The sequence below is a fragment of the Sceloporus undulatus genome, unplaced genomic scaffold, assembly GCF_019175285.1.
Source record: "Sceloporus undulatus isolate JIND9_A2432 ecotype Alabama unplaced genomic scaffold, SceUnd_v1.1 scaffold_13, whole genome shotgun sequence".
Lineage (NCBI taxonomy): Eukaryota > Metazoa > Chordata > Lepidosauria > Squamata > Phrynosomatidae > Sceloporus > Sceloporus undulatus.
In genome coordinates this window covers 4,673,445-4,701,103 of record NW_024802935.1, presented here as the reverse complement: position 1 = coordinate 4,701,103, position 27,659 = coordinate 4,673,445, and the positions used below count along the sequence as shown (strand labels likewise).

Here is a 27,659-nt window from a genome sequence, read left to right as displayed (position 1 = left end):
CACAACCCCAATCTAGCTAGGAAAGGGGCGTCTGGAGGCTGCCCCTTCAGGGCTGTACGTACAGCCCCTAAACTGTTCAGAAAGTAGCAGTTCCTGGGAGGCAAATATCAGGGGAAGAACTGTTGTCTGCATGCTCTGCTTTTGGAATTCCTGAAAGCACCAGGGCCAATGGTTCCCAATCTTGGTACTCCAAATGTTGTTGAACTACAATTCTTATCATCCTCACTATCAGCCACATGGGCTGGAGTGATGGGACTGTAGTTCAACAGAATCTAGATGATCAAAACTGGTAATTACTTATCTAGAAAAGATTATATGAAAATTGTAGCATCCACATGTGTTGGACAATGGATTGGACAATGTCATAAACCCATGTATTGGGCAATGTCATAAACCCACAGCCAGCTGTGCACAAGACACCAGTTACCTGGAGCTCTTTTATCTTCTTCTGGAGCTGCATCACTATGGCCTGCTCATCTTCAATCTTAGAGTTCATCTGATTGATTTCAAATTCTTTCCTGATAACATAAGAACGTAAGAAAAAGAATACAAGGGGTGACTGTTTTCAGGGCAGGAATGTCATCTCAGAAACAGCTGCTACTGCTGCTCATCAATGGTCCTTAAAAAACACCTAGGTGCTACATAAAGTCAAAATGGATTTGTAGGCCTGGTACATACCTGGGGTTTTGTCTGGAGTGGCGGCGGCCTTTTTTCCTGCTGAGGGCATGACGTGACGTGCGGATGCTATGCATCCATTACATCATAATGGCAACGCCTGTACGTGCCAGGGTTAGGGACCGTGCGGTTGCTGCGCAGTCCCGTAACCCTAGCACAGCGTGAGCATGGTGCTATAGCACCGTCTGTACCGCACCATAGTCTATGCAACACAAAGATCCAGCATCGTTTAGAATTATGTTAGCCTGAGGAACTAGCTATGTTAAGCTTCCTGCATTTTGATCTCCCTGATAATGCCTAATCACCTGTAAAATTCTACAATGTGGAAACCACCCTGGAGGAAAAAAGGAAGCAAAGCAGCACATTGGAGCATGGAAAGTCTAATCTAGCATGCTGGTCTCTGTTACATAAGCATTGAATCAACTAGGAGACAGCATCCCCCTTTCCTCTTTTCCCTTTCCTGTTAATAGGACACAGATTTATGGAGTTTCCACCCCACTAGTGAGGAATCACTTTTCCTAGTGGGGTGAGAGGCATTTAGCAGCCTTACAGAGTGTTTGGCCCACAAAGCTAAACATGTTCACTAGTTACATACAGAAACCCACCAGGAGCTGATCAACCTGCTGTTTTTGGCTGCTTTCCCCAGACTGAAAACCCCAAGGGGTATCCAAGCACCTAGCAAAGCTACATTGCAGACCTGGTATTTAGTGGAACTACATAATTATGAATCATGCTCACTTCTCATATTATAATGTTAAGTGTTAGAAAGCTACAAGTATTTTATGGTATTAAATCAAGTATTATCTGCAGAAGGAAGTAGTGGTGAACTGTGGCCTAGTAGTTATTACTGGATCACAGTTCCCATAATCCTGTATCACTGGTTATTCTGAATAGGGCTGGTAGAAATTGGAGTCCAATGACATCTGGAAGGCCACAGGTTGCCCATCTCTGCTTTAAGGCTTAAAGCACCTTACTTCTTTAACTTTTCTTCCAACTGCAGCTTATCATTCTCCAAATCCATGACGCTTTCTTGAGTCAGCTTCAAGTCACCTTCCAGTTTTCGTTTGGCTCTTTCCAAATCCATCCTCACTTTCTTTTCTTGTTCAAGAGATCCCTCAAGCTATAGAAATGCAAAAGGGAAAAATGAGCCCATCAATACCTAGCAGATCACAGACTTTAACTGCACCATATGGTTTTGTAAACCACACTAAAATAGGAAAGACCATAGCTCCCTTTATAAACTCCTTAGAGGTCTATCATCATCTGGAGAGCCCCTTCTCCATCACACCACTTTCCTAGACTCATTTTGCAAGAAGAAGAAAACGGTGGCTACTTCCAACACTTTAGGGACTCCTTTTACACCAGTTATTTGCATATGGCAAATAACTGGTCCAACATTTAACATTGGCCCTATCAATCAAAGCCAGCCAGTTGTCCAAAACAACAACAACAACAACAACAACAACAAACTCCACAGCTCACAACCTAAACCATTCTTCCCCAACAAAGTGTTTTCCATATGTGCTGGAATACAATTCCTGCTGTCCTTAGCTTGCATGTCCAGTGGCCATGATGGGAGCTGCAGTCCAAACAATTTTGAGTATACCAGATTGAGGATGCAACTTACATCATCTACTTGCTGTTCCAGTTTCACTTTGGCTTTGCTTAGAGTGTTGACTTTGTCCTCCTCTGCCTGCAGGTCATCCAAGGCCTGCTGATGAGCTTCTTGCAAGGACTTCTTTTCTTTTGTAAGCTTGCTGATGGTCTCATCAAGTGCTGCCATTTCCTCTGTCAAATTTTTAACCTGTGGAAGAAGAAAAACAAAGAATATCTTTGTAAAGGTCATTATACATCAGTTTTTTCATTGCTAGCTTAAAACAGTTGCATGCACTCCAATTGTACTAGACCCAATGCTATGCATCAGCATGAGGAAGCCTCACACAAAGATATTCTCAATCATGGAAGAAATGCTGGGCTTTCTTGGGTTGTCTGATATCACATCAAGATGGGAAAGAAAGGAAATCAGATAGCATATTGAAATATGAGAACCCTGACCTAGCTTTCTGTTTTTCATTACTGAGCTGCTAAATCTAATCAAACATAATCAATCAAACATAATTCCAGTAACAACTCATGCAACACCTTGAAAATTCCATAGTTCCCTCATAGATCTGGGGGGGGGGGGGGGGACAACACTTTTTAAAATGCCACCCTGTCATTTTAGGCCAAAAATGTAGCAAAATGCCCCATTTGTCCTAGAGGATGGATGGGGACATATTGGAGCAAAATAAAATTTTGTTTGATATGTTTTAAAAAATTGCCTCAGAGGTTCCTAAGGAGAACAAAAGCAGTCCTAAGGGGCTGCTGGCCAAACTTTGCCCAACCCTGGTCTAAAAAGATAGCAAGACTAGGTTTGGTAAATTCCTAAATGGGAAAATAAATAGAAATCCCATGTAAGCCTGCTTGAGGTCCATAATGCAAGAAAAATACAATATAATTGTACTAAATTAGAGTTTTAGTGTGATGGTGAGACTTACTCACCCAACTATTTTTCTCTGATGGCAGCACAATGGGTCTTTTTATCCCACTGCTGCCACCAATATGTGATGACTACCTCCCTAGCTTCCACCAAATTACACAATAAGACTCTCGAATCCCTCACTTGAGTGACTCCCACACTTTTCCTTTACTTCTGGGCCACTATGTAGGAAGATGGGGCACTCACTATTTTGAGTGTTCTGAGCAATTAAAGTATTATTAATCGCTGGTAGCATTTGGCTTATAGTTTCTTAACCTCAAGTGATCACGTGTTGAATCAAAACAAAAAAAACCCTTTATTTACAAGATAGTTGGTTACAGTATCTCTCTTCTGGTTGATATTCAGAGTTCATACAGTCTTTATGTGCTTAAACAATTATATTCTAGAAGTGGTCTCTAGGTTATAGTTTCACATAAGACATTTGACTTGACACCGAGCTTTAAAGCTTTGTTGCTACTTTATGATTTTTCAGCCAAACCAATTCAATTTCCACACTTGACCACTTTTTGGCCATCCTGGTTACCCAAAACCCCTTTTAACTGCCCCTTTCAGCAGTGTATCTCAGCCACCTTGGCTAGAAAAACTCCTCAGGGTCTAAGAAACCTCTAACTCAGAGCTCTGTCCCTATCTGATCCCTATCCAATTCCACACTTCCCACTCATCTTATTTATACTTGCTCCTGGGAGTAGCCCCCACCATTTCTTGGCTAAACTCCCATTGGCTGATGTCAGGCTCATTCTGATTGGACATTGCGAATGTCCCAACCTGTCTTTTCTCCATTCTTCCGGATGTTGTTAAATTGCAGCTCTCATAAGCCATCCTTATTGGTTAAGGTGGCTAGGACTGAGAAGAAATGAAGTCCAACAACATCTGTAGGACAATACATTCCACAGCCCTTTGTGTGTCTGTGCCTCTAAGCTGCCTGTCAATTTATGGCGACCCCGTTCCTTCACAGGATTTTCTTAAGCAAGGAATATTCAGAAATTGTTTTGCCAGTTCCTTCTTATGAAATATCTGGTATTCATTGGAGGTTTCCCATCCAAGAACTGTACTAGAGAATAAATGGGTGGTGAGGTTATACAGCTTCCTCAGCTTGCTCAGATATTTCTCAGATATCCTGGATAATATCTTGCATTTGTCATTGAAAACAGGGAATGTTCACAGAGCAACAGCAATGAAGGTGATAAAGAAGACGCATCTCTCCCCACACAGAGGTACATGTTTCTTTCATCAAGGTAACACACTGAGGAGAAAGGATACAGTTCTTTGTACCTCAAATGTGAAGAGACAGATCACATTCCAGTCATGGGCTTCTTCTGTAATGTTAATTTTTGTATGTCATCTACCAACATCAAGCTACCCCAGGAATGATTTTTTTTTTTAAAAAATCCAAGCATTAGAACTACCTTATTTTCAGTGGCATGTTTTTCTTTCTCAACTTTTGCCAGCGTTATTTCAAGGTCATCAATGTCTTTCTTCAGCTCAGAGCATTCATCTTCCAGCTTTCTCTTCTTGGATGTCAGCTCAGAGTTCATCTCCTCTTCATCTTCCACCCGTTCAGTCAGTTCTTTGACTTTGGCCTCCAGCTGGATCTTGGATTTAATCAGCAAGTCACATCTTTCCTCTGCATCTGCCAGTGTATCTTGCTCCTGTTGAGATTTACAGACTGCATTAGTGGCTAGTAGAAACATTTGTTAGCAAACAGATTCTCCTTCATGGTTTTCTCCATCGTCCAGGACGCCTGCATACACCCAAACATCTGTATACCAAATTCTAAGATTGGAGGGAGCCATGTAGTCACCATTGTCCCCAGTGCAGATGATTAAGAGCTAAAGTCAGAGTAGGAAAGTCTCTTTCTAAAGGCAGTTGTTTTGAATCAGAAACTCCTCAAAATAATTTATTACCATTATCAAAATTAACATGCTACTTTACTTGTAGCATTACTCACCACTTTTTTCACTCCTTTTTTTTTTGAAAAGGAACCCCAGAATTGATAAATGAATAGCATAAAACTTGAAAAAGTCTGCTCAGAATAGTTCTACAGTGACTTTTAACAGTGACTACAAAATATTATTCTCTGCACCAAAGAAAGCAATATTATTCTCAGAGATGTGATATTCTGCACTCATGGTTAAACAAAAAATAACTTATTTCTGGTGACTATACTACTTGTAACTTCTACTTCAAAACTCTGGGGAAAAAACATCCAGACCTGAAGATCAAGGGGAGCCCACTAACCCTCAAAGTAGTTGATTTCCTTGACAAATTTCTCCTGAAGTCAGGACATTTCTTTTCATTTTGCAACTCAGCCTAATTTCCAGCAACTTAAATCTATCATATGCCGTCTTGCCTTGTGAGGCAAACCTTTTCAATGTGTAGCCCTTCAGCCATCATGTCATCTATCGTTCTACTCTTCTAATGTGGGAATATTAATTGTGCGTCCCATTATAATCTGACAGATGGATCATGGGATTGACTGGAATTTCCCATCCTGGCAAAAGGGTTTCTCACAAAGCCCATTAATTATGGGTTTGCCTGGTGGGGATCAACAATATAATACACTTATTAAAAAAGCAGATATCAAAACTAAGACTTCTGGTTGGCAATGGTGGAAAACTGAGACATAAAACAGACAACAGAGCTGGGACGTGCTTCCCTTTTTTGGGTGTTTGGGTCACACAGGAGCCCCACTTTCATAGAAAGTAGCCTCCTGGGCAAAAAAGACTCAGAAGAGCTCTCTCGGCTCCATTGCCTGCTCAGGTGTCTGAAATTTGACAAACTTAAGACCAAACAGAGCCTGTACAGCCAAATTAGATGTAAAAGAGTGATGACTGGACTTAGCACTGTTAGACCAAACAGATGATAAAAAGTGGCTAAGCAAGCTTTCCCAGAAAAGATGTTTCACCATATGCTACCATCATGAAAGGTAGCATAGTACAGGTCCATAAGTATTCATAACCATCCAATGCTATACGTGTCTGCTCAGAAAAAAATCTGTGTTCCATGGGGCATACTCCCTAGTAAGTAGAGTTAGAACTGCATCCTAAATGAAATTAGTGTCACAGACATACTACTATTGTGTAGCCACAATTTCTCATGTTCCATCTGACACCAGACTTAGGAGAATGAACGAGTTAATAATTATAAACCATTTAAAATGTTAAAGCTGCAATGTGTAATGACAACAAACAGTCAGTCACATTGGGACACAATGACTGAGTTCTCATACACAAAAATGTGTATTCTGTTATCTTTAAAAATAATTTTCTTGTTATTTCAGTGGCACACTTGCAAATTGTATGTAAAATGCCACTTCTCCAAGTTTAACATTTCCTTGTTCCAACATTTTACCATGGTAACCGACTCTACATATTGGAATATGGATTAAAATGTTATTATTTATATCCAAGCATTTTAAGTTTTTTAGCTCATTTATTTACATGTAAAGTATTGTAAACTAACTCACAGTGAAACTAAGGTTGCAATTCTTAGCTGAACAAATTATGGAGACCAGTTATTGTTATATTCTTTTAGGGTATTTATTTAAAGACAGAAGCCAGAGAAGTCTAAATTTAATTCAAAATAATGTAGCTATCAACTACCAGCTGGATATGAATGTGTCTAATGACTGCCTTTTACCGTGAGAAAGAAATTCTGAGAATATTTAATCGCAAGATACAATACTTGAAAAGAATAAGCAGCACTTATTTCTTCCAGATTCTGAAGACTTTAAAATGTACAATGTAAAATTGTTAATTTCCACAGCTATTCTTCATCTAATCATGGCTCTCCTTTGTAGTGTTATATACCTCATTGCACATGTTCATGATTTTTAAGTGTGTCTGTGTGTTGTTTGCCTTCAAGTCATTTCTGACTTATTGCAATCCTAAGGCAAACCTATCCTGGGTTTTCTTGGCAAGTTTCTTCAGATGAGGTTGAGAAAGGGTGACTTGCCCAGGGTCACCCAGTGCGTTTCCATAGTTGAGCTTGATATCCAGAGTCATAGTCCAATGCTCAAACTACTATGACAGGCTGGTTCTTGGAGATGTTGAGACTTGGTTTGTCTTTGAAGTTCTTAAAGGCTGGACAACAAAGTCAGCCCAAGTTTCAACATGACCAAAATATATTTAACGAGCTAGAAAGGACCTGTCATGTTTCAACCTGTTATGTACTTTAGGGCTTTTCTCATGATAATAAACATCTGTGAAGACCTTTCTGTTCCAAATAAATGACTAATGACTACAAGGCCATAGTTTAAAGAACTAAACATAGTTTAAAGAAAAAAAGCTTGTGCTGTGCAGGTGTTGTGAAGACAGAGCTTAGTAGATAGGGGCTCTCAAAGCACATATTGGATTGAAATCTGTGAGTCCATTCAAAAATTGAAGTGTTTTGCTCTCTATTATGTTCATTAAGAGTCTTTTCACGTGGTTATGGTTATGGTGTTTGGTATGTCCATGTGGTTGCCTTAGTTTTTTTTTTTTTTTTTAATGCAGAGTTAGTATTTGATTGTTTACAGGAAAAACAGGTTTTGACTTCCAAGACACCAGTTTCCTTAGCATTTTGATTGGAATCATTTGTCACTAGAAAAATGATTATTTTTCCAGATATAACACATCCATGAGTATTGAGATTGTGGAGAGATAGCTGTATGTCTGTGACAAGCACCTGTAGGACAGTCTGTCTTACATAGCTAATGTTGTGACATGGTACATCACTATTCTGTGACATCTTGATTTTTTAAAAAAAATGCCTGAAAGCTCTGTGCTCACTTATTGCCTTATTCCATGGTGGAAATGCTTGTAGTGTCTACTTTTTAAACAAAAAGAAGAAGGGATGAACCACAGCAATATGAACCCTGCCTCAATGCCTTGCTACACTAATCAATTTTCAAGAGTGCTTGTAGGAATTATTTTGGGGAAGAGTAAAGCTGCACTGTTGTGTGAGCAAAACTCACATGCATAGTACAGGCAACTACTATGTGCATGTTTGCCTTCTGTGTGAGCACACATGCTTCAGTCCATAGTGTCATGTTTAGCGACATTTAAAAGCTTGCAAACAGTTGGAAGGAAGCCCTAACTACTTGAAGTGTGGCAACACTAAAGAGAAGGCATGTTTACATGGAATCAGGTAAATATTTATAAAAATTAAGAAGATGGGCACCATGCCCCCTCCCAACAAAATTAGTAATTAAAAATATATTGAGTATTTCTGAAATCACCCCCCTTATCACAACACTGACAGTGCCAAAAGATTTTTCAGGGGATGTGTCTCCATGTTCTAGAATTACTTCCCTCATCTTGGAAACACTGGTGAACACTGCTGGAGTATAACAGTGTATTTTCTTTGTGGGGGGAGGGAGTATTTTTGCAAAGATTACAAATTAATCATAATTTCTCTATATTACTGAATATCATGGTAATAGTTGTCACATAACTAGAAAAATGAAAAACATATCTTTAAATTACAATATCATATGCACAGCCTAAATGCATTTGCATATACATACACATAGTTTCATGGGGCTGAAGTGCCAATTTGGTAAAATATGATGTTTCTAAAGAATTTATTTTTATAAAAAAATGTTTTAATATAAAAATTTAAAAAAATAAAATTTAAAAACTAGGGACTCTCCTTTCTCCTGCCACTAAGCCTCACCCCATCTCTTCAGTATTTTAAAGAGACACAGGTGAAGGCCACAGCCCTTTCTGCTGAAAGGCAGTTGTTTGAGGAGCAATGGTCTCACCTCCCCCCCTTAGAGTGTCACCTGAAGCAGTCCATACACTCCACATCCCCCTAGTGACACCACTGCATATATTTACCAGGCTGCACCACTGTAACAAAAAAGAAAATGGAGGTGACATGACATTAAAACACTTCTAGGGCTAGATGAAGGGCTGGGATACATGTTGCTCATCCTTGCTCTGAACTGTTGTCTCTCAGCTGACTCTGTAAATTGATGCAGATTCAGCCGTAGAGATTGGATTCTGCCTTAGGTATTCGGGTTCTGGTGGCTCATTTATACAAAGACAGTAATTCATATCCAGTGATCAACATGGCTTAGTCCATTGTACTTCCCGTCTTTTGAGGGCAAATGTTAAGTTTTGGGGGGAAACTGATTCACAACGGCTAGCAAGAATTGGTATGGGAGCAAATGAACTGTGGTGCTCATTCCCTGTAGCCCTGGTTTATACATCTTGTCCTTTAAAAAAAAAATCAGGATGGAGCCACAAATACAGGGGTCTTCCTAGCAGGAAGGCATATTTTCCTCCTCCCCTTTATTCAAGAGACCTCAATATGGCAGTGTTGTCATTAACATGAAGAGTTAATGTTCTTCTGTCTGTCCTTGGTCCAAAAAGCAAGTGAAGCAAACCAAACAATAGCTCTTTGGTTTTGTCTCAGGCAGTTCGAGAAAAATTCACATTATCTGCTCCATTCCCCCTTGTACCCCATGGTGAAAATCTTTGACAATCTGTTCTCAGTCAAAGCCAGTTCTTGTAAACAGCACTGGTGCCTTCAGATTCTATTTTTACTAGATACTGAGAAGCATACTCATAATTGCTCTGGCAAAGTCTTCATCTCTATTTCTCTATTCATATCACTTTATGATTCATAGCAAGAACCATGCAATTAAATGAATTGTATTCACTGTATTAAGGAAAGAAAGAAAAATGTGACTCTTCTGTTAATGCACCTTATAAAGTATGATCTAGTTCATAAAAGTTATTCCTCCATAAAACAGATAGCTTTTGGAGACCTAATTGTACCAGCTTTCTGGTTCATGTTAAAGAAAATTATGCTATTGTAAATCTCATGCACCACGGCCAAGATTGGGTCCAATACATCAACAAAAATATTTGATCTACTCACTGCTTGCAACTGAAGGAGCAGGTCATTCTTCTCCTGAACCAGAGAAACTTGTTTTTCTTCCAGCTCTTTCCTCCTGGCTTCCGATTTCTCCAAGGCCTCCTTTAATTTTAGGAACTCTTCCTTCATATTTGCCATCTCTTTTTCAGTTTCTGCAGATTTCAGCAGGGGTTTGATCTTAAAGAAAAGCTTCATCCATGGCCAGTTTTTCACAGCCATAAAAGCTCTGATATTCCATTGGATCACAAGGAGCGCGTCTCTGGTTTTAAAAAGAAGAAGCAAATTCTCCTCAGTTTTCAAGGTGTCTAAGTAAGATATTTGAAATTTGTAAATTTTTATTCTTAATGTTTTGGCCCTCTCACATGATTAAGGCTTTTTTAAAACAAAAATTACAGTAAAGGCTATGTGTGATTTATTTATTTTTGTCTTACTAAATCCTACAGTATTTGGACATGATTTTAAGGTTCTAATCTTTCTTTTATATACTACATAGAGTACATATCCACTTCTGCGCTACATTTTTCACTTTTAAGTAAATCGAGAATTATTTAAATCTCTGATGGCCTTTAAAAGCACATTCAAACATAATAACAGTCGCTACTGTCAGTTTGTATGCTATTGTATTGTTTCATCATATTAATTTGTACTGTGAGCTGCCTTGAATATTCCATGAGGTCAGGAAGATAGATGGACATCTACAGTAATATCCATATCCGTATAAGCTATCTATTGCTTATTGTTATTCTGCATTGCTTTCTAAAGAATAACTTTTTATCCTTTATAAGAAAGGCCATATACTGTACCAGCATTTACCATTTGTCCTCTAACATTCATTCCAAATGATATTATATTGTACTCAGAGAGCTTTGAAAAATTCTTTCTCTGGACTATCAGGAAACCTCACCCAGCCCAACCAGTGGCTTGAGAATATAGGAGTTGTAGTCTGACAAAACATTTCCAAATTCTGGTTGTACTGATTAAGTATAAAGAGAAACAAAAAACATTTTCTATTCCCTTTCAGAGCTTCATAAGGTCAAAATAACTGCCAGATGTCTTACATCAAAGAATCACTTGTGTTCTAGTGATATTGTCCCTTCCCATCAGTCAAGAGAACCAGCATGATGTAGTGGTTGAATTGGACTATGACTCTGGAAATTAGGGATTGATTACCCTCTAGGCCATGGAAACCCATTGACTGGCCTTGGGCAAGTTACACACACTCAGCCCCAGAAACCTCTATGACAGATTTGCCTTAGGGTCATCATAGGGAAATGACTTGAAGGCACTCAACAACACCAATCAACCATATTGCCAGTTGGGGAGAATTTGTCCTCAAACATGTCACAACATGAGCAGACTGCTCCATAATACCTTCGCTCAACAATCTTCTGGAACTCAATGCGCATCAATTTGCCTCGTGCTCTTGCCTGAATGAGTGTTAAAATCTTGGCTAGTCTCTCATCCCGCATTTCTTCCAGATGTCCCAGGAGGCCAGCCTTAAAGAAAACCTGGAAAAGTACAATTCATTTAGGAACACTGCAGAATAAAGTCAATAAACCTGTGTTTGTTTAACATGATCATTCAGCAATAATATAGGATAAAAGCTGGCATTAGTTTCCACTACAAAAAAATTCTCTAAAATGAATGTGAATCTAGTGAGAAATAACACAAGTTCTACTCAGTAGGTCTGTTTTAGTTGAAAGTAACACTGTCTTTAGCCTCCAGTCTGATTAGTTAAGGTTGCTACTTGTACGAACAGATTTCTAGAGCAGCAGCAGGATAATAAGGATAACAGCATAAGATCTTGTACCTTGTCCTGGCAAAGTGTCCTTTTTATGGAGATGTTCATTCGCTACCACCCTTGATATGTTTTTACATCTACCACACTTACAATGATGCCCCACTTTGCTTAAAGGGAGAGGAAAGGACAGAATTTAAAATCTCAACATTTTAAAGCTTGTGATCTATGTCACTATCTTTCTCAATGTTTAAAAAAATCATAAAGATGACTATTAATTCTACTCTCTTTCATTATCCATCAATTTCCCTGAAAAGCTAGCTATTAGTAATAATCAGTGCCATTTTAAAGCATTACAGGTACTATCAGACCTGTAAATTACATATCTCCAGATGGCAGGCTACTGATCTCATGTCAGATTTACTTCCTATTCTATTTTTAATTTTATCTAATACCGAATATTATGATTTGCTTTTATTCTAGCTATTTAATCTGTAGGGTTATAAATATATTTTTTCACATGGGTTTCCTGACCATTGTCAGTGCCCATTTCCAGGAACAAACTAAGGTTTGTCAAAACAAACTTCTTATCTAGGGATAGAAAAATATTTGTAAATATGACAATCTCAGCAAAGTACAAAACCCACAAAAGAGTGATACTTTATTGGCCAATCAAAATTCAGAAAATACATCATGCAAGCTTTTGAACCATCACTGGCTTCTTCATCAGACAAAGATGTTAAAAATCATACAGGCAATTAAAAGTGATGATATTAGAGTTATGGGCCTATATATTATCACAAATGCTATTTCTGTTGTCAGTTAAGATGGTCTCTAGAGGAAGACCACAAACCAGACGGATAGATTCAATTAGGGAGGTTATGGGCAAGTGCTTGCAGGATCTGGATAGGGCACTGAAGGATAGGGATTCTTGGAGATGTCTCATCCACAGGGTTGCCATGAGTCAGAACCAACTCAAGGGCAGCTAACACCAATAAACAGTCTCTGCCAAAGTAGTTTTTACACTCTCAAACAGTAATCAACCATCCCAGTTTAATCCAAAGGGGTAACACAGGGACAAAGCAGATGGCCCTGTAGAAGCAGCCTCTGGCTGCTCCAGTCACAATCACACTGGGCCACCGCTGTGGTCTGAATCTGAATCTGCCAGAAGTCAGATTATTCTAGCTTTTTGCTGTGGTGGCAGACTCCTTCTGGCAGCACAGGAGTGGCTTCTTGCTGTTTTGGGGCATGCATCCTTTGAAAACCACACCTCTAAGGTAGCGAGAAGCTGCCATATTTTGCCTGTGTGTTTTGGGCCACAGTGCATTCTCCATCATGGGCTTTATTCTTCACCTTATTTCCATCACATAATGCTCCTATTTTCCCACTAACATGCACCATATGGAAGAGTGGATTTGTGGCTGAAGCAATCAAGCCTCTTACAGGACCAGTGGAGAAGCATAGAATCAGGTCTCATAAAGTTTGTAACAGAAAATCTGAACCCTGCACACATATGAATGTAATATAATATAATACTACATACATATGAATATGTAAGTAGAGCTTGACAGAATGCATGATGCACACCCCCAAACATTCACAGATGGGGTTGAACTTTGGTGAGAGAGAATACATGAATATATATTCAATTATTCACACTAAATACATGAACACTGGGGAGGAGGAGGGATGATGACATGTCATCCCCTGGAAGGAAGCAGATATCATTCCTTCTTCTCAGCCATACGGGGACCGGGAACGAAGGGCAATAAATGACAGGTAACAACATTTCAATCCATTAAGCAACAGAAAAGTAACTTCCCTTGAGATTCAGGCTGCCCCTGCCCTATGTAAAACTATCTGCCCCTTTCTTATGTTGAATTTCTCAAGAGGTCCTTGTACTGTTACATCTGGGAAAAGATTTAGAAAATCAAATCGCGGAGAAGTTACTTTTGGGGCTTAGAAATACTAGAATCCCACAACCAGCATAGCCCATTGTAATCTTATGGATGGGTTTTCCCATAGCACTGTCTTTATAGCCATTGCTAATGATATTGCAATGGAGGTTACCTGTGTCCCAAGCGAAATACCAGAGTACACTCTTCCTTTCACTCCATATCAATTTCAAACAGTTGCAGATGGCTGTTATGAAAATTTGCTCAGATTGGAAATGATCATTTAATAATAATAATAACAACAACAACAGCAACAACAACAACAACAACAACAACAACAACAACAACACGACACCTCCTAAAATCCCCCAGCCAGTATGATGACTGGCTGTGGACGTCTAGGAGCTGTAGTCCTCCAAAACTAAATTTTCCAAGCTCATCTAGGCCTTTCACCCATCTTTTTGGGCAAACCAGCATTGCTCCCTCAGTTACACAGCAGCTCACCAGAACACTCTCATACAATGGATGTATAAAGAAGAAGAAACTTCACTTCCTTAGTGTGCCTAGGTCGCAGTGACTGCTTGTGTATATGTGTCCAGTTGGCTTTGTTTTGTTTATTTTGCAAATCAGAATGTCTGTATCTGTCTGAACCTTAAAAGGACTCAGCTTACATCTTTGCTTGCCTAAGAATCCTTGTGCCTGTCAAAAGTCAGAATGTTTTTACTTGTAATTTCCTATCTTACCCCTGTTGATAGTTTAAGTAGGGCAACTGTTGTAATATTTATCTCCCCATGTCTGTTAAAAGCAGAAAACATTAACAACCCAGTCATTTGCTAGAGGGCTGTGCTTCAGTGAGGGGTTGAGGGAGGGTTTTGGTTTGTGTTTTTTTGCAGCCGAGCATTGCCTTTCCTTCTTCCAGCACTGTCCTCTGGCTGAAATCTTACATAAACTCTCTTGCCTTACAGGGGAATTACATTTTTGGACTAGAACTCCCATAACCCCCCACCCAGTATAGGCAATTCTAAAAAGTGCCTAGCCTGAACATGTCACTTTTTTTTAAACATAACTTTATATTGGGATTTATAGGACTGTAGTCCAAAAGGTCTTGTAATCATCAACTACAATTACATGAATGTGGTGGGTTACAGACGGCCATTTGGGGCGGGCTGTACCCGCCCCTTTCCCCGGAGTATCGGGGCTCAGTGGCAGAACGGCAGCCACTGAGGCCCTGATCCGCCGCTTTCCAGGCTGCGGGGAAGCGGCAAAAGGCCGCTTCCCCGCAGCCTGGAAAGGGGTGTCCTTGGGGCTTCAAGCCCCAAGGACAACCACGCGGCGGCGGGGGGGAGGAGAAAGGGGCCGCTTGACTCCTTTCTCCTTTGCGTCGCTGCGCGCAGCCATCTGAAGGTGCGCCCAGTGGACCAAACCAGGAAGGAGCTCTGAAAACGGCTCCTTCCTGCTCCGCGGAAAGGGTGCATTATGCGCCCTGGTGCGGAGCGAGGACGTCACGTCCGTGCTGCCCTGGATAGAGGCGGCGCGTCGTGACATCCTCATGGCGGCGGGCGTGTGGACGGCCGCCGCCATTTTTTGCATGCAGAGCGCGCCCTAGGGTTAGGGGGGTGCAGAAGCACCACCCTTTCTAACCCTAGTGCGCGCTCTGCACGCACATAATGGCCCGTGTAACAGGTCAAATAGATATATATGCAAACTTTAAAGACAGACCTTGAGATTTCTCCTCTTCATCCTGAGGACCAGAGATCTGGCAACCCTACCTTTGGCCACCATTTTGGAGTAGAAGTGGCATTGTTTTTCATGATGGGAGGCATTGCAGCCTACCCGGGGATAGATGGGGCATTGCAGCCTACCCGGGGATAGATAGGGATGGAAAAAATGGTCAGCAAAATAATTCTTTATTTTTGTGCCTCGCTTCTTTACCCCTATTGTTTCTTAGAAAGGTCAGGACATCTGATATCAAGCTTCTAGCAATCTCTTCCCAAACCCTATTGATCATGTCCACATCTGTTTAATTTCATCAGTGCTGCATCATCAAATGCTCTCAGCTGATTCCCTGAGCTGAAGAGAAGATTAAAACAAACTGCTTTACCTTTGTGTGTCCAAAGCGGTACTGATTGATATCAATATCTAAAGAACCAAGTAATTTTTCAGCAGCTTTTCTACTGTCCACAAATTTGTCCTCGGGAATTGCAGAAGGATTTAGAATGCGGTACCTGATAAGTGCAGATAAAGAACACAGAAATGAGATTCTGAACATAATCTTGACTGGAAGCTTTATCTCCTCCCATCCCAGTTCTATCCATGAGAAGGGAAATGTATTCTGTACATGCCCACTTTTAAAAACATCACTACATATTGTTGAAAGACAACTATAATAATATCATGGCATAGAAAGCTCTATGATAAATTTGCCTTAGGGTTGCCATAAGTCAGAAATGACATGAAAGCACACAAAAACAACAACAATATCCTTTATGCCTTTCAGAAGGAAAATTAAGCTGCTTGTAGAAAGAATTTAGACAGGAAATTCAGTATTCTTTTCAGCCTTCAAGTGGACAATTCTCTAAAATGTTTAACTATAAATCAGTAGATTTGCATATCAAAAAAAAATCTTCAAGGAGCTTAAATCCTGCCTTTCACATCAGATATTTGATTTCAAATTCTCAGTAAATGTTTAAGTGGCTGGGAAAGATCAAGGGTGGATCAAGGGATAGATCAAGGATGGGAAGCCTCTTTAAGTTGGAGAGACGAATTCAATTACAGAGAAATTCTCAAAAGGCCACATTTCAGTGGCAGATGACGTCCAAAGTAAAAAGGGTTGCACAAAAATACTAGCATATTTTACCTTAAAGCTCTTACTCTCCATAAATAAGCCTTATGAGAGGAATTTAAAATGATGGTGTTATGGAGAAGAGCATGGGGTCTTTTGGAAAAACCCAAAGGATCAGACCAAGACCACAGAATAGTCAAATATGTATTTCTTAGAGGACTTACCGAATGGAAATTCATAAATAAATTTTAAAATTCATTTCAAAACTCCTCAGTTGTCTTCTTCACTTGTTAAAATTGAAAATAAACTCAATCCAAGGTAGCATGTCAGATCACTACCTTGGATGGTCGTTAAGTATGATAATATATTTGAGAGAAGACAGCTGGATTTGTGTAAGATGAGTGTTGAATCCTATATGCAACCTGAAATCTAGCTAAAGAAGGCAGGAACTGAAACATTTTGTTAATTCATTTATAAAGCTCTATTTATTAATCACTCTAAGAAATATACATCAAAACTGATACAGATATATTGATGTGATTAACAAACAGAACTTTATAAACATAGCAAAACCTTTGGATTCTTCTTCTTTTTGGTTGCACAAATAAATGGGAGCTGCATACAGACATGCAAACACAAACACACACGACCTTCCTATGTTAATAGAACGTTATAGAGATCTTTTATCCCAATGTAAATAATATGTGGAAGAAATTAACAGCAACAGTTACTGAACTGAAAAGAAAGATCCTAAAGAGACACCACTAATGTTTATACCACCTTTGCTTAAAGTCAGCATAGACAACTCTGTTTGGAAAACCTTTGCGACAAATACGAATTCCTTCCAAGACACCATTACAGCGAAGCTGATGAAGGACAAGGAAAGCATCCATCACACCTGGGAAGAAAAAAATAGTGAAAGCGGGGGAGAAGAAATTTATTATAATCAAACAATGAGAACATTGTGTGTGTGTGTGAGCGAGAGAGAGAGAGAGAGAGAGAGAGAGAGAGAGAGATCTAAGAAGATGTACCATCAAAAGGAAGATTTGATTTACCTGGACTTTTTGTTTCATTGGGAATAATACAGCGCACAAAGTGGGGAGCTGTAGATTTTAGATTGGTCATCAGTTTGTTTAAATTTTCCTGTAAAAAGAAAGGGAGAGTAAAAACTAGTTAAATCATAGAACTGTTTTCACCCATCAGCACATGGAAGATTATCAGGAGGCAAGCATCCTTCTCTGGTCATTAAACCATCTCATTTGTGGGATCAGGGAGAAGATTATCACACACCCCTGCACTTCTCCCATTCCTCTCCCATTGGTAAACAGTAATGGGCCCATCATGTGGTATTAACGGAAACTCCCATTAATACCAAATGATGGGTCCATTACTATTTACGGACAGTAGAAGAAAAGGATAAGTGTGTGGATGTGTGATAATCTTCCCTCTGATCCCACAAATGAGACGATTTAACAATGGGAGAAGGACGCTTGTCTCCTCCATGTGATAATTTCCATTGTGATGGGAAATACAATGGCTTGGATTATCCTCGTTTTAGTATTCAGAGTTATGTCTTTACAATTTATGATCTTGTCCAGTTCTCTCATAACTGTTTTTCCCAAACCTAGTCTTCTTCTAATTTCTTGACTGCAATCTTCATTTTCATCAATATATGAGCCCAGCTATGTGAACTCTATTATTTCAATTTTCTCCTTGTCTAGGTGAAATTTTGTAGATCTTCTATAGCCATTATTTTTGGGTTTTTTAAATGCATCTGTACTGTAGGAATAATGCAGTTTGACACCATTTAAGTGTTGTAGCTCAGTCTTATGGAATCCAGGGATTTCTAGTTTTACAGGATCTTTAGCTTTCTCAAAAAGTACTGGTGCCTCACAAAACTACAAATCTCAGGACTCTGTAGAATGAAATCAAGGCAGTTAAAGTGGTGTTAAACTACATTATTTCTACAGTACACATGTACTCTGCTTTTTAAAAAAGAGCTGGTGTGGTGTAGTAGTTAAGTGCTGGACTAAGATTCTGGGAGACCAGGATTCATTCCCACTTAGCCATGGAAACCCACTGGGTGATATTTGGCAAGTCAGACTCCATCTGCCAGTGCCAAACATTCTTTGAATAAATCTTGCCAAGAAAACCTTATGATATGGTTGTTATCATTCAGTCAACTTGAAGGCACTGAAGAATAACAGCAGTGAATACTTTTGAAAGGTCAGGATCAGACTGAGGCTTTGTTACCTTAGCTTCTTTCAATAAAACAGAGTTTAAATTTTAAATGAACTGAAATTGTCAATTTGGAAGCAATCAAAAACAGCAGTTGGTTTAAAACAGGAAGCAGATGCTTCCAATATTCTCCTGTGGTGTGCTGCTAATATTACAACTCTGTATGAAAGAGAATTTTTAAAAAGCTGTCTTCCCAGAATACACCTTTACTTTCATAATCAAAAGAAGACCTCCAGACCCTGTCTCCCTTGCCTAAATAGAACGAGGGGAGGGAATAGAGAAAAGGGATGAGCACCTGGTTGTTCTATTGAACAGCAAATAGCAATGGGTTAATGCTTTAAGGTCAAGGCTGGATTGCTTATGCCATCTCATTTTCCTGGGCCACCTGTCAGAAGTGATAATGTTGCGAGGGGCTTAGAACTGGGACAGTAAAAACTCCATATCACTCCCTTTGGAGTGAACTGGAGATGTTCACTCCCCTTTATCTGTCAGGACTCCCTACTTATGTGAATAGCTAATAGATCCCTGCTTTAGTGATTGCTAAGGGGTTTATTACATTGGGGGAAAAGACGGGAGCATCGTGGAATGCTCTCGACAGCATAGTGCAAAGATTATCACACAACATTGCAAATATCCCATGATTATCCCGTGAATAAACAGAAATTATAGCACCCATGAATAAAAAGCAGTGCTATAATTCCTGTTTAGTCACAGGATAATGACGGGATATTCGTGACATTGTATGACAATCTTTGCCAAACTGCACTATATTGACAGGAGCATCCTGTCTTTTTTCTCATTGTGACAAAATCCAAACATAGGAAGGGGGCATTCACACTCATTTTTTGTCTCAAGGAAATGTGGATCACTGCACTGATGCATATTGGCTTTGTTGTTCCCATTTTGTTTTTTGTTCGTGAATCTCTTCAAGTCATTTTAACCCTAGCGTTATTCACACATGCCATCGTTTCAGGTTCAAACGGAGCTGCCTCCCTTCAAAGGAACAATACAGAGTGATCCAAATCGATTTGGAAGCTTATTCACACTGCCGATGATGTAGATCTTTCAGGAAAAGTTGGGAACCCCCCCCCCCAAAAAAAACCCACGTTAAGCAGATTTTTGCCAGCTCCCCCACCCCTCCCCAGTGCATGGTGTGCATTTGGGACATGTGTGAACAACAATGATTCAACCAGGATTCATCCAAATTGTATTTATGGCCAGCAAGTCAACCTGTCTGATTAATATAAGCGGGAACTGCCACAGCTGGTAGACAAAATTGTAACCTCAGCAAGGCAATTACATCCCTTGTCCCTTAGTTTCTGTAGATGGTTCTCAGATGTATGTTAATAAATAAAAATAAAACCTTTGAAATTCTGTTTTATCCATCACTACTGATGCTGTTATGTGCCTGACTGTTGACTCTAATTGATGGCAACTTTATCATAGTATTTTCTTGGCAAGATTTATTCAGAGGTGGCTGAGAGAGTGTGACTCACGCATATCATCTAACATTTCACAGATGAAAACTGGAACACATGTGGCCAAGCAACATCAGAGTGTGGTAAAGATGGCAAAACGTATTACTGGAGCAATTTAAATGTAGTTGAAAAAGGATTAATCAGGATCATCTCTGCCAAGTCAGAACATATGTGCTTGCCCAAGGTTATCCAGTGGGTTTCCATGAATGAGCAGGGATTCAGACCCTAGTCTTTTGGAGACCTAGCCCAACACTCAAACCACTATACCACACTAGTTCTTTCATCCATTATATTTTTACCTATGAATCATATTCATTTCTACACCGTATCTCTACATCATATTTTTAAATAAGAGTTAAAACAGACCATGTCAACAAACTTTTAGAACAGGAGCAGGTATTTAACGGCCCACAACTACTCCAACAACAATTTGCACCTCCAACTGATGGTTTTAGCCATCACAAGAAATTAAAGAAATTCTGCTGAGAAACATGCTGTGCAAGGAACATGAACCTTGCTTTCTAACACAACTGCACCCTAAGTGCCAAAGAAGAATTCTACTAACAGTTCAGGAAACAATCAATGTGTGTAGAGTACTTTGTGCTTTGGACTCACCTTCCAAAAAAGTAGTCAAACTAATATGTTGGTTCAAAAATATCAAGTAATCTTGTGGCTCTTTAAAGCTTCACAAGTTTATTGTGGGATAAACTGAACTGGCCTCTGTCGACCGAAGCTTACAGGCCACAATGAATCTGATAGTCTTCGAGCTTCCATAGGACCTTCTCATGTTAGAAGCCCTTGAATGTGATGGTGATTATTTTTATCTCCATTCATTATGAAGTAGGGACTTTAATCTCAAATACTGAATTGGGTGGGTGGGGGGAATCAAAATATAAATTTTAAATGTATTTACCCAAGAAACTGGAAAAAAATATATCTTGAAAGGACACCCTTACAAGATCTACTCTTGTTTTGAATATACAAATTTTTGTTAGTAGAAAGACAAACGACACATTATACTTAAAAGGAAAATGGAAAATTACTTTATGCATTGATGACACCGTTTGGAAGGAAGCACCTTTCTTGCGTTTCTTCTCTCCACTTTGATCAACTTGCCATTTTAGTAATGGGAAAAAAGAAATACAAACAGAGCAACTGAGTTAAATTTTGATTACAGCACTGAGAGAACGGACAGATTTCGAGCCTGATTTAAAGGTTTATAAAAAAAATTCTAGGAAGAATTTTCCAGGGTTCTGCTGATTTTCTTTGGGCTCAGTGAGATCTTCAATCTGTATGATGCCGCAATGCACCAAAGGCAATGCATGGGCATGATGCAACCAAGATTAGCCATACATGAAGAACCTATTTTAGCATACTTTTCTGTATTTTTTTCCTAATCACTGCTTTCCTACACTTTACCCTTCAGAATACATACTTTGATGGAGAGATGCAAATGAATTCTAAAAAGGAGGAGCACACTAGAAAAGTGCATATAGAAAAAAAATCAGATGTGCACATGCTGCTTAAACATGCTTCAGGGCTCGTTCTGAAGGGGAAATGTCTCTAGAGTTATCAAGAATTTCCTGTTCTTTTTGTTTTGATTCTACCTGCATATTCTCATATTGCATCAAAATTCTTTCTTGAAGTAATATCCCAGGTTAAACCCCCCCCATGTTTTCCCCCTCCTATTGAGCAGGAGTGACATCTAGACTTATGTATCATTTCAGAATTTCTCATCCATTTCCCCTGAGCCTTCATTATTATTCAGGAGTAATACACAAAGTGCTAATGTGCTCTAGTAATATTACACTAATTAAACATTAGGATCATTCTGTTTTGGTGCAAACATTTGTCTACCCTTCCCTTTATCTCTGTTGAATCTGTGTCATGGAAACAATAGATGTGTTTACTGGCAGCAACCATCTTAGTTTGTACTATCCAAGACAAATAAGACCGAATAGAAATACATTTCATTTTGCAAAATACTGGGTTAATTTAAACTGCCCTAGGAAGCAGGAATAAAAAGTCCTTAGTAATACAGGAGTTTCCAGGAAATACTCTGGGTTGAAGAAAACGTGTCTATCTCCAAAATAAAATAAGTTTGTACAGAAATAAAACCTCAGACTTTCATAGACCTTCTTCCTTTCTGGAGGGGCTATTAGGGAAAGACACCCCAGTAAGGATGAGTCAGGCACACAGAAATATATGTATGGGAAAAAGCAAGGGAAAAAATGATGGATTCTGTTCAACAACAAAGCAGAACCAGGTATAGTCCATATACAAAGGTGCGAAAGGAAGTAAATCTGCAGAAAGGGACTTGATAGATGTGCAAATATAGGAACATTCAACGATCAGTCATCCATTGATCAGCTGTTGATGGTGACAATTGTTGTTACTATTCTGAAAATCTTGGTTCTACAATGGTTTTCATGTACTGGTGTAAGATAACAACTGATGTATCAGTGCAATGAATTGAGATCATTTCAAAGGTTAAGAAGTTCCAGTGCTAAGAATCTGCGTTAAATTTTTCATATTTATCATAATTATCTCAAATACATATATTTTTCATGGATATACAGTATACATACTGGGAGTTCATAACTGGGCTCAAGTGTAGGATCTCAGAACACAGTTTTCAGCAGATGTGATGGTCTAGTATTTTGCAAAATGAAATGTGTCTCTGATTGTCTTAGATAGTACAAACCAAGATGGTTGCCCCCACTTTGAGCCTGCCCCACCTGGTGCCTTGTGGAGAGGCAGGAAATAAATAAATGAATGCCACTGAACTCAGTACTACCTTCCTGCTCCTGTTCTGCTCCTGTTTCTCTCCACTGCCATGACTTGTTCACTTGGCCACTTGCTCAGATTATGATAGTAAGGGACACATGTCACATGCCCACTTGCATATGAATTCATTGTCTCTTTCTCTCTCTAGCCATTAGTGGGGTCTGGATCTATAAGTGGTCAAGCCAAGAAGTACCAATGTCCACAAGGAGCAGCAATGGTGATTTGGGCAGTGGTGAGGACTTTCAGGATACTATGGCCCTAGCATCTCCCTAGTCACATGAATTGCTGATTGCCAGGTCTACTCAAGCAACAAAAGAGTCAACATCCACTTCTTTAAATAATATATGGGCAACATCCTAACTTCCTCTGACTTACAGCTGTTCCTTGAAAAACAATATTGACCTGCTTCAGACTTTAATCCTTGGCAGTTAAGAGGATGAGGTAGCAGGTGATTGGAAAGATCTCTGCATGAGACCCTGGAAAGCTGCTCTCAAAAACAATTTTGATCTAAATGGACTAACCGACTGGCCTGATACAAGGCTGCATCCCATGTTTTTCTGGCGGCATATTTAACTATCCAGCTTGAGATTTACCAATTAGTTTTATACATTGCATGGTTCAGTGCACACATTAGTTTCCAAACTCAGTGCAATTCTTTTTATCAAAGCAGTGCTTCTGCCACACTTTAATTCACTGGGATGTGAAGATTTTATCAAGTATGTTGCTACCCATGAGGACTGAGAACAATGGCACCAACCCCATTAATTACACCTATATTAATCAACTGTTCTGAACACTGAACATACAGAGACACAAGAAGATCCCTTATTTCACATTAGACCTCTGGTCCCGCCAACTCAGTACTGTCTACGCTGTTTGGCAGCACATTTCTGATGTTGCAGGCAGTAATCCTTTCTAGTCCTACCTCAATATAAAGAGATTGAACCTGTGGCCATCTGCATGCAAACAATCTGTTCTACCATGAACTCACTTCCTTAGATCAGGAGTTTGCAAAATGGAGTCCATGGGCTGCATTCTGATCATCAGAACCATTCTGTGGGCTCCAAGCCCCCCCCCCCCGGATCAATTATTATTTTTTTAAAAATGGCTAAAATATATCTTTGCCCCAGCCTGCTATGAGGTTGATGGCATTTCCCCCAAGATTTGGCCACCTCCTGGAAAAAGAGAGACCTTTTTTTCCAAAACAGTAAGTGACTTATAGTCACTTCTTGTTGCTAAAAAAAGGCCTCTCTTGGGCTTAAAATGGCCCAAGGGCCCAAAAATATGCTGAAATGCTCCTCACATTTCCAGAAGGTGTTTGGGGTATTTGGAAGCAAACGATTTTTGATTATTTTGTGGGAGTTGTGCAGGGGATGAGACCCTCTGATATCTTCTGTAGGGGTTAATGTGGCCACCCCAATGTTAGAAAAAAGGACACCTTTCACTTGTCCCCTGATGGTATGAGTTTAAGTAAAAGGGAAGAGAGTGCATTTCATATTACTCTTCAGTAATAACTATTAAAATGGCCATGCCCTTTGGCTGACACCATAGAAAGGCCGCAGAAGTGAATCCAATGAATAATGTTCTGTGCCAGACAGAAATCTCTGAAGAAGGGCCAGCAATTCTCGGTTACCTGCAATGACTTGCAAATGGCAGATTTGTGTCATTTCAGCTCAGACCTTTCTCTTAGTCTGTATTATGGATCCGGCACTCTGTTCACCATTCCAGACACCCTCTTATGATTCATGACAACTACATCTACCCAAATGAAGTTCATAATACATATGCTGTAAATGATTGTGGCTTGAGGATATAATGGCTAAATTCAAGTAATGAGTCATAGTCTTACTTATTTAACATTAGTATAGAGAAACCTGCAAATTGCCATGCTCAAAAAGCAGTGAAATGGTTAGTTAAGAATTATTTCTGCTCTGCAGAGGTTTCCCATGGAGCTTTGAGATCTGGCAGTGAGAACTACTCTGTTCTTTATTTATCAAGTACTGTATAGATTATTTTTTTAAAAAAAATAGAGTTGTGCTTCGCTTACCCTTAATGATAGGTTGGAAATGTTATTTTTTTCAATCACAGCTGCAAGCATTCCCCAGCCAATGTGGCCAGTAGGGGATTCTAGGAGCAGTAGTCCAAAGAAGTGATTTCTCCCCCAAGCTGTGTTCTTAATTTAAAGATGGATGGGTGCCTTTGTTTTTAAAAAACTTCAATAAAGTAAATAATTCAGCATAGCCTGTGCCTACTGGAAACAAATTTATACTATTGCTCTTTTAAAAACTTCATTTTCAAGGCATACAGATATTTTCTATATCAGTCATGCTTTAAGCACCCATTACTGGCTTGTACACAATGGGGTCATGTAGTTTTTCAGGGAAAGATAGTAATGTGTGGTCCCAGTGGGTGTCTCACACAACCACTGTGTCTCACACAATACATCTCCAGTACTCATTCTGATGACCCTAGCTCTAGATCATGCTGGACTACAAATCCCTTCATCTGTGGCCAACATAATAAATAGTGAGGAATTTTGGGAACCGCAGTCCTTTGGAGAACTACATGATTCCCGCTCCTGACAAAGAGATTAAAAAAATTCCAGAGCCCAACAGAAATATAAGGCTCCATTTGACTGGAACATGCATGCCATTTGTTTAACAGTACTGTAAATTTGCACTTTCTAGTATTTTCATGATCCATTAAAATCCAAGTCTTTTTTTCTGTACATTATGCATTACATGGTAGTATTCCCTCCAACTGTATCAGGAAAGTATAGACAATCCTCTCTCTCTAGCATATGTACCTACACATGTTTACCAACACGCATTTGCCACATTCAAATGTGCACATATAAAGCACTTTATGGATGCACCTGGAATTCAGACACAGCATGCAATGCCTATGTGTCAGGTGATTTCAGACTATTTTGAGCCAGCAGGAAGACTAAATTGAATCAATGAAAATGACTATCTCTCTGCCTCCTACAGAGATGTTATGAAGGGAATTACATTTAAGGCAGCAAGACTTTCCGATATCATGAGCTGGTATATTTACTCAGCATCTCTTCTAAGCTTTGATCTAGGAATTAAAGTGAAGAAGGTCACTTCACTTACCACTGTCAGCACTGACATAATTTTCAAACAGGCTTGCCAAAAGTTTGTTGGAAGATTTTTGAAAAGTGCCCACCACAGTTTCATTGAGTGGATCTTTGTTTTTCTCAAGCCAGCCAACAATGTTGTAAGGTACCTAGAAAAAGAATGGAGATAGATGAGAAATAGGCTGCATCTGCACTGCAGAAATAATGCACTTTGACATCACTTTAACTGCCATGGTTCAGTGCTATGGAATCCTGGGATTTGTAGTTTGTTGTGGCACCAGAGCTCTCTGACAGATAAGGCTAAACATTTTACAAAACTACAAATTCCAAAATTCCATAGCACTGAGCAACAGCAGTTAAAGCAGTATCAAACTGCATTATTTCTGCAGTGCAGATGAAGCCGCAGAGACAAGAAATGGAAGAGGCAGGACAGGAGGTAAAAGGAAAAAGAAGACAAAGTCGAGGAAAGATAACTTTTGTTTGTTACACAGTCATTTCATATTCTTGTTTGTCCTATGTCAATGCCAAGGTCAGTTGAGTAGTCAATTATCCTCATTTTTTAAAATCATTCCCACAATGTATTCATCTACTTGATAGCATATGCCCAGCTCCTAAAAAAGTAATCCCACATTGTGCTTATTTATGCAGCTATTTGTTTCTTCTAATTACTTGCTAATTAGCTTACTTGCTGTTCACCGCTATGATCTTTGGAATAGCGGTATATAAATAAAACAAATTATTATTATTATTATTATTATTATTATTATTATTATTATTTCTTACCTGCAAGGAAGCTATCTTGCAATGAGGAAGAACACTGATCAGTTTAGGTCAGTTTTGTCTACCCTGACTATTAGTGCCTCTCCAAGGTTTCAGTCAAAAATCTTTCTCAGTTTTGCAGGTACTGGGCATTAAACCTAGGGCCTTCAGGTAAAGCCTATTTTCTATTTATCTAACCATGTCGTCCTTTTTTATCCCAATAAAACTTTTTCTAGCCCCACCCCCTCCCTTGGCACTCTCTTCATGCATATAGAATTATATTCTACCATTCTGTGGAATTTAATTTTATTAGGATTTTGCGGTAGAAGTCCAATACACTGGAGGGGAAAGTTTCAATGGTGTTCAACTCTGTAAACGTCCTAAACTTACCGCTCCAGCATAATGCAAGAGTTCAAAATGCGCTTCATATTTCCGTTTTTTATCAGGCCTAGGTTTCTGCAGGTTGGGTGATTTGCCAAGATGGTTGTCATAGAGCTTGGCTTTGAAAGTCATATCTGTGGCTTTTGGAAACATGCATTCCTCTTCAAGGATCGACAAGATGCCCAGGGGCTGTTCGTAAACATTATAAGAGGATAAATGTTAGGATTTTGTTTTCAAAAAACAACATTTGGGTTAACATCAAGGAATGCCACATGTGGAGAATATGTTTGCTGTAGCCATTAATACATTACTCTATCAGGCTGCTAGGAAACATGGTGACACAGTGTGAAAATGTTATATTTTATGCTGATTGCTGACATAATATTGATGCTTTGCTTTTCAAAATGCTTTAAAGGGCTGATA

The 27,659-nt window shown here is 39.3% G+C and overlaps 1 protein-coding gene across 2 annotated transcripts in view; it reads right to left on the bottom strand.

Annotated features, from left to right (window-relative positions):
* The window catches only part of LOC121917248 (myosin heavy chain, cardiac muscle isoform-like), a 115,973-nt gene that overhangs the window by 43,058 nt on the left and 45,256 nt on the right, over positions 1-27,659 (bottom strand). For both annotated transcript variants that reach the window (XM_042443015.1, XM_042443016.1), the window contains 12 exons: positions 27,246-27,425; positions 26,113-26,245; positions 21,253-21,320; positions 17,549-17,636; positions 17,274-17,391; positions 15,813-15,936; positions 11,450-11,586; positions 10,082-10,337; positions 4,621-4,863; positions 2,303-2,479; positions 1,650-1,795; positions 428-518 (listed from right to left, as the gene is read on the bottom strand). In XM_042443015.1, the coding sequence (XP_042298949.1) occupies positions 428-518; positions 1,650-1,795; positions 2,303-2,479; positions 4,621-4,863; positions 10,082-10,337; positions 11,450-11,586; positions 15,813-15,936; positions 17,274-17,391; positions 17,549-17,636; positions 21,253-21,320; positions 26,113-26,245; positions 27,246-27,425 (1,761 nt within the window). The remainder of the gene's footprint in view (positions 1-427; positions 519-1,649; positions 1,796-2,302; positions 2,480-4,620; positions 4,864-10,081; positions 10,338-11,449; positions 11,587-15,812; positions 15,937-17,273; positions 17,392-17,548; positions 17,637-21,252; positions 21,321-26,112; positions 26,246-27,245; positions 27,426-27,659) is intronic.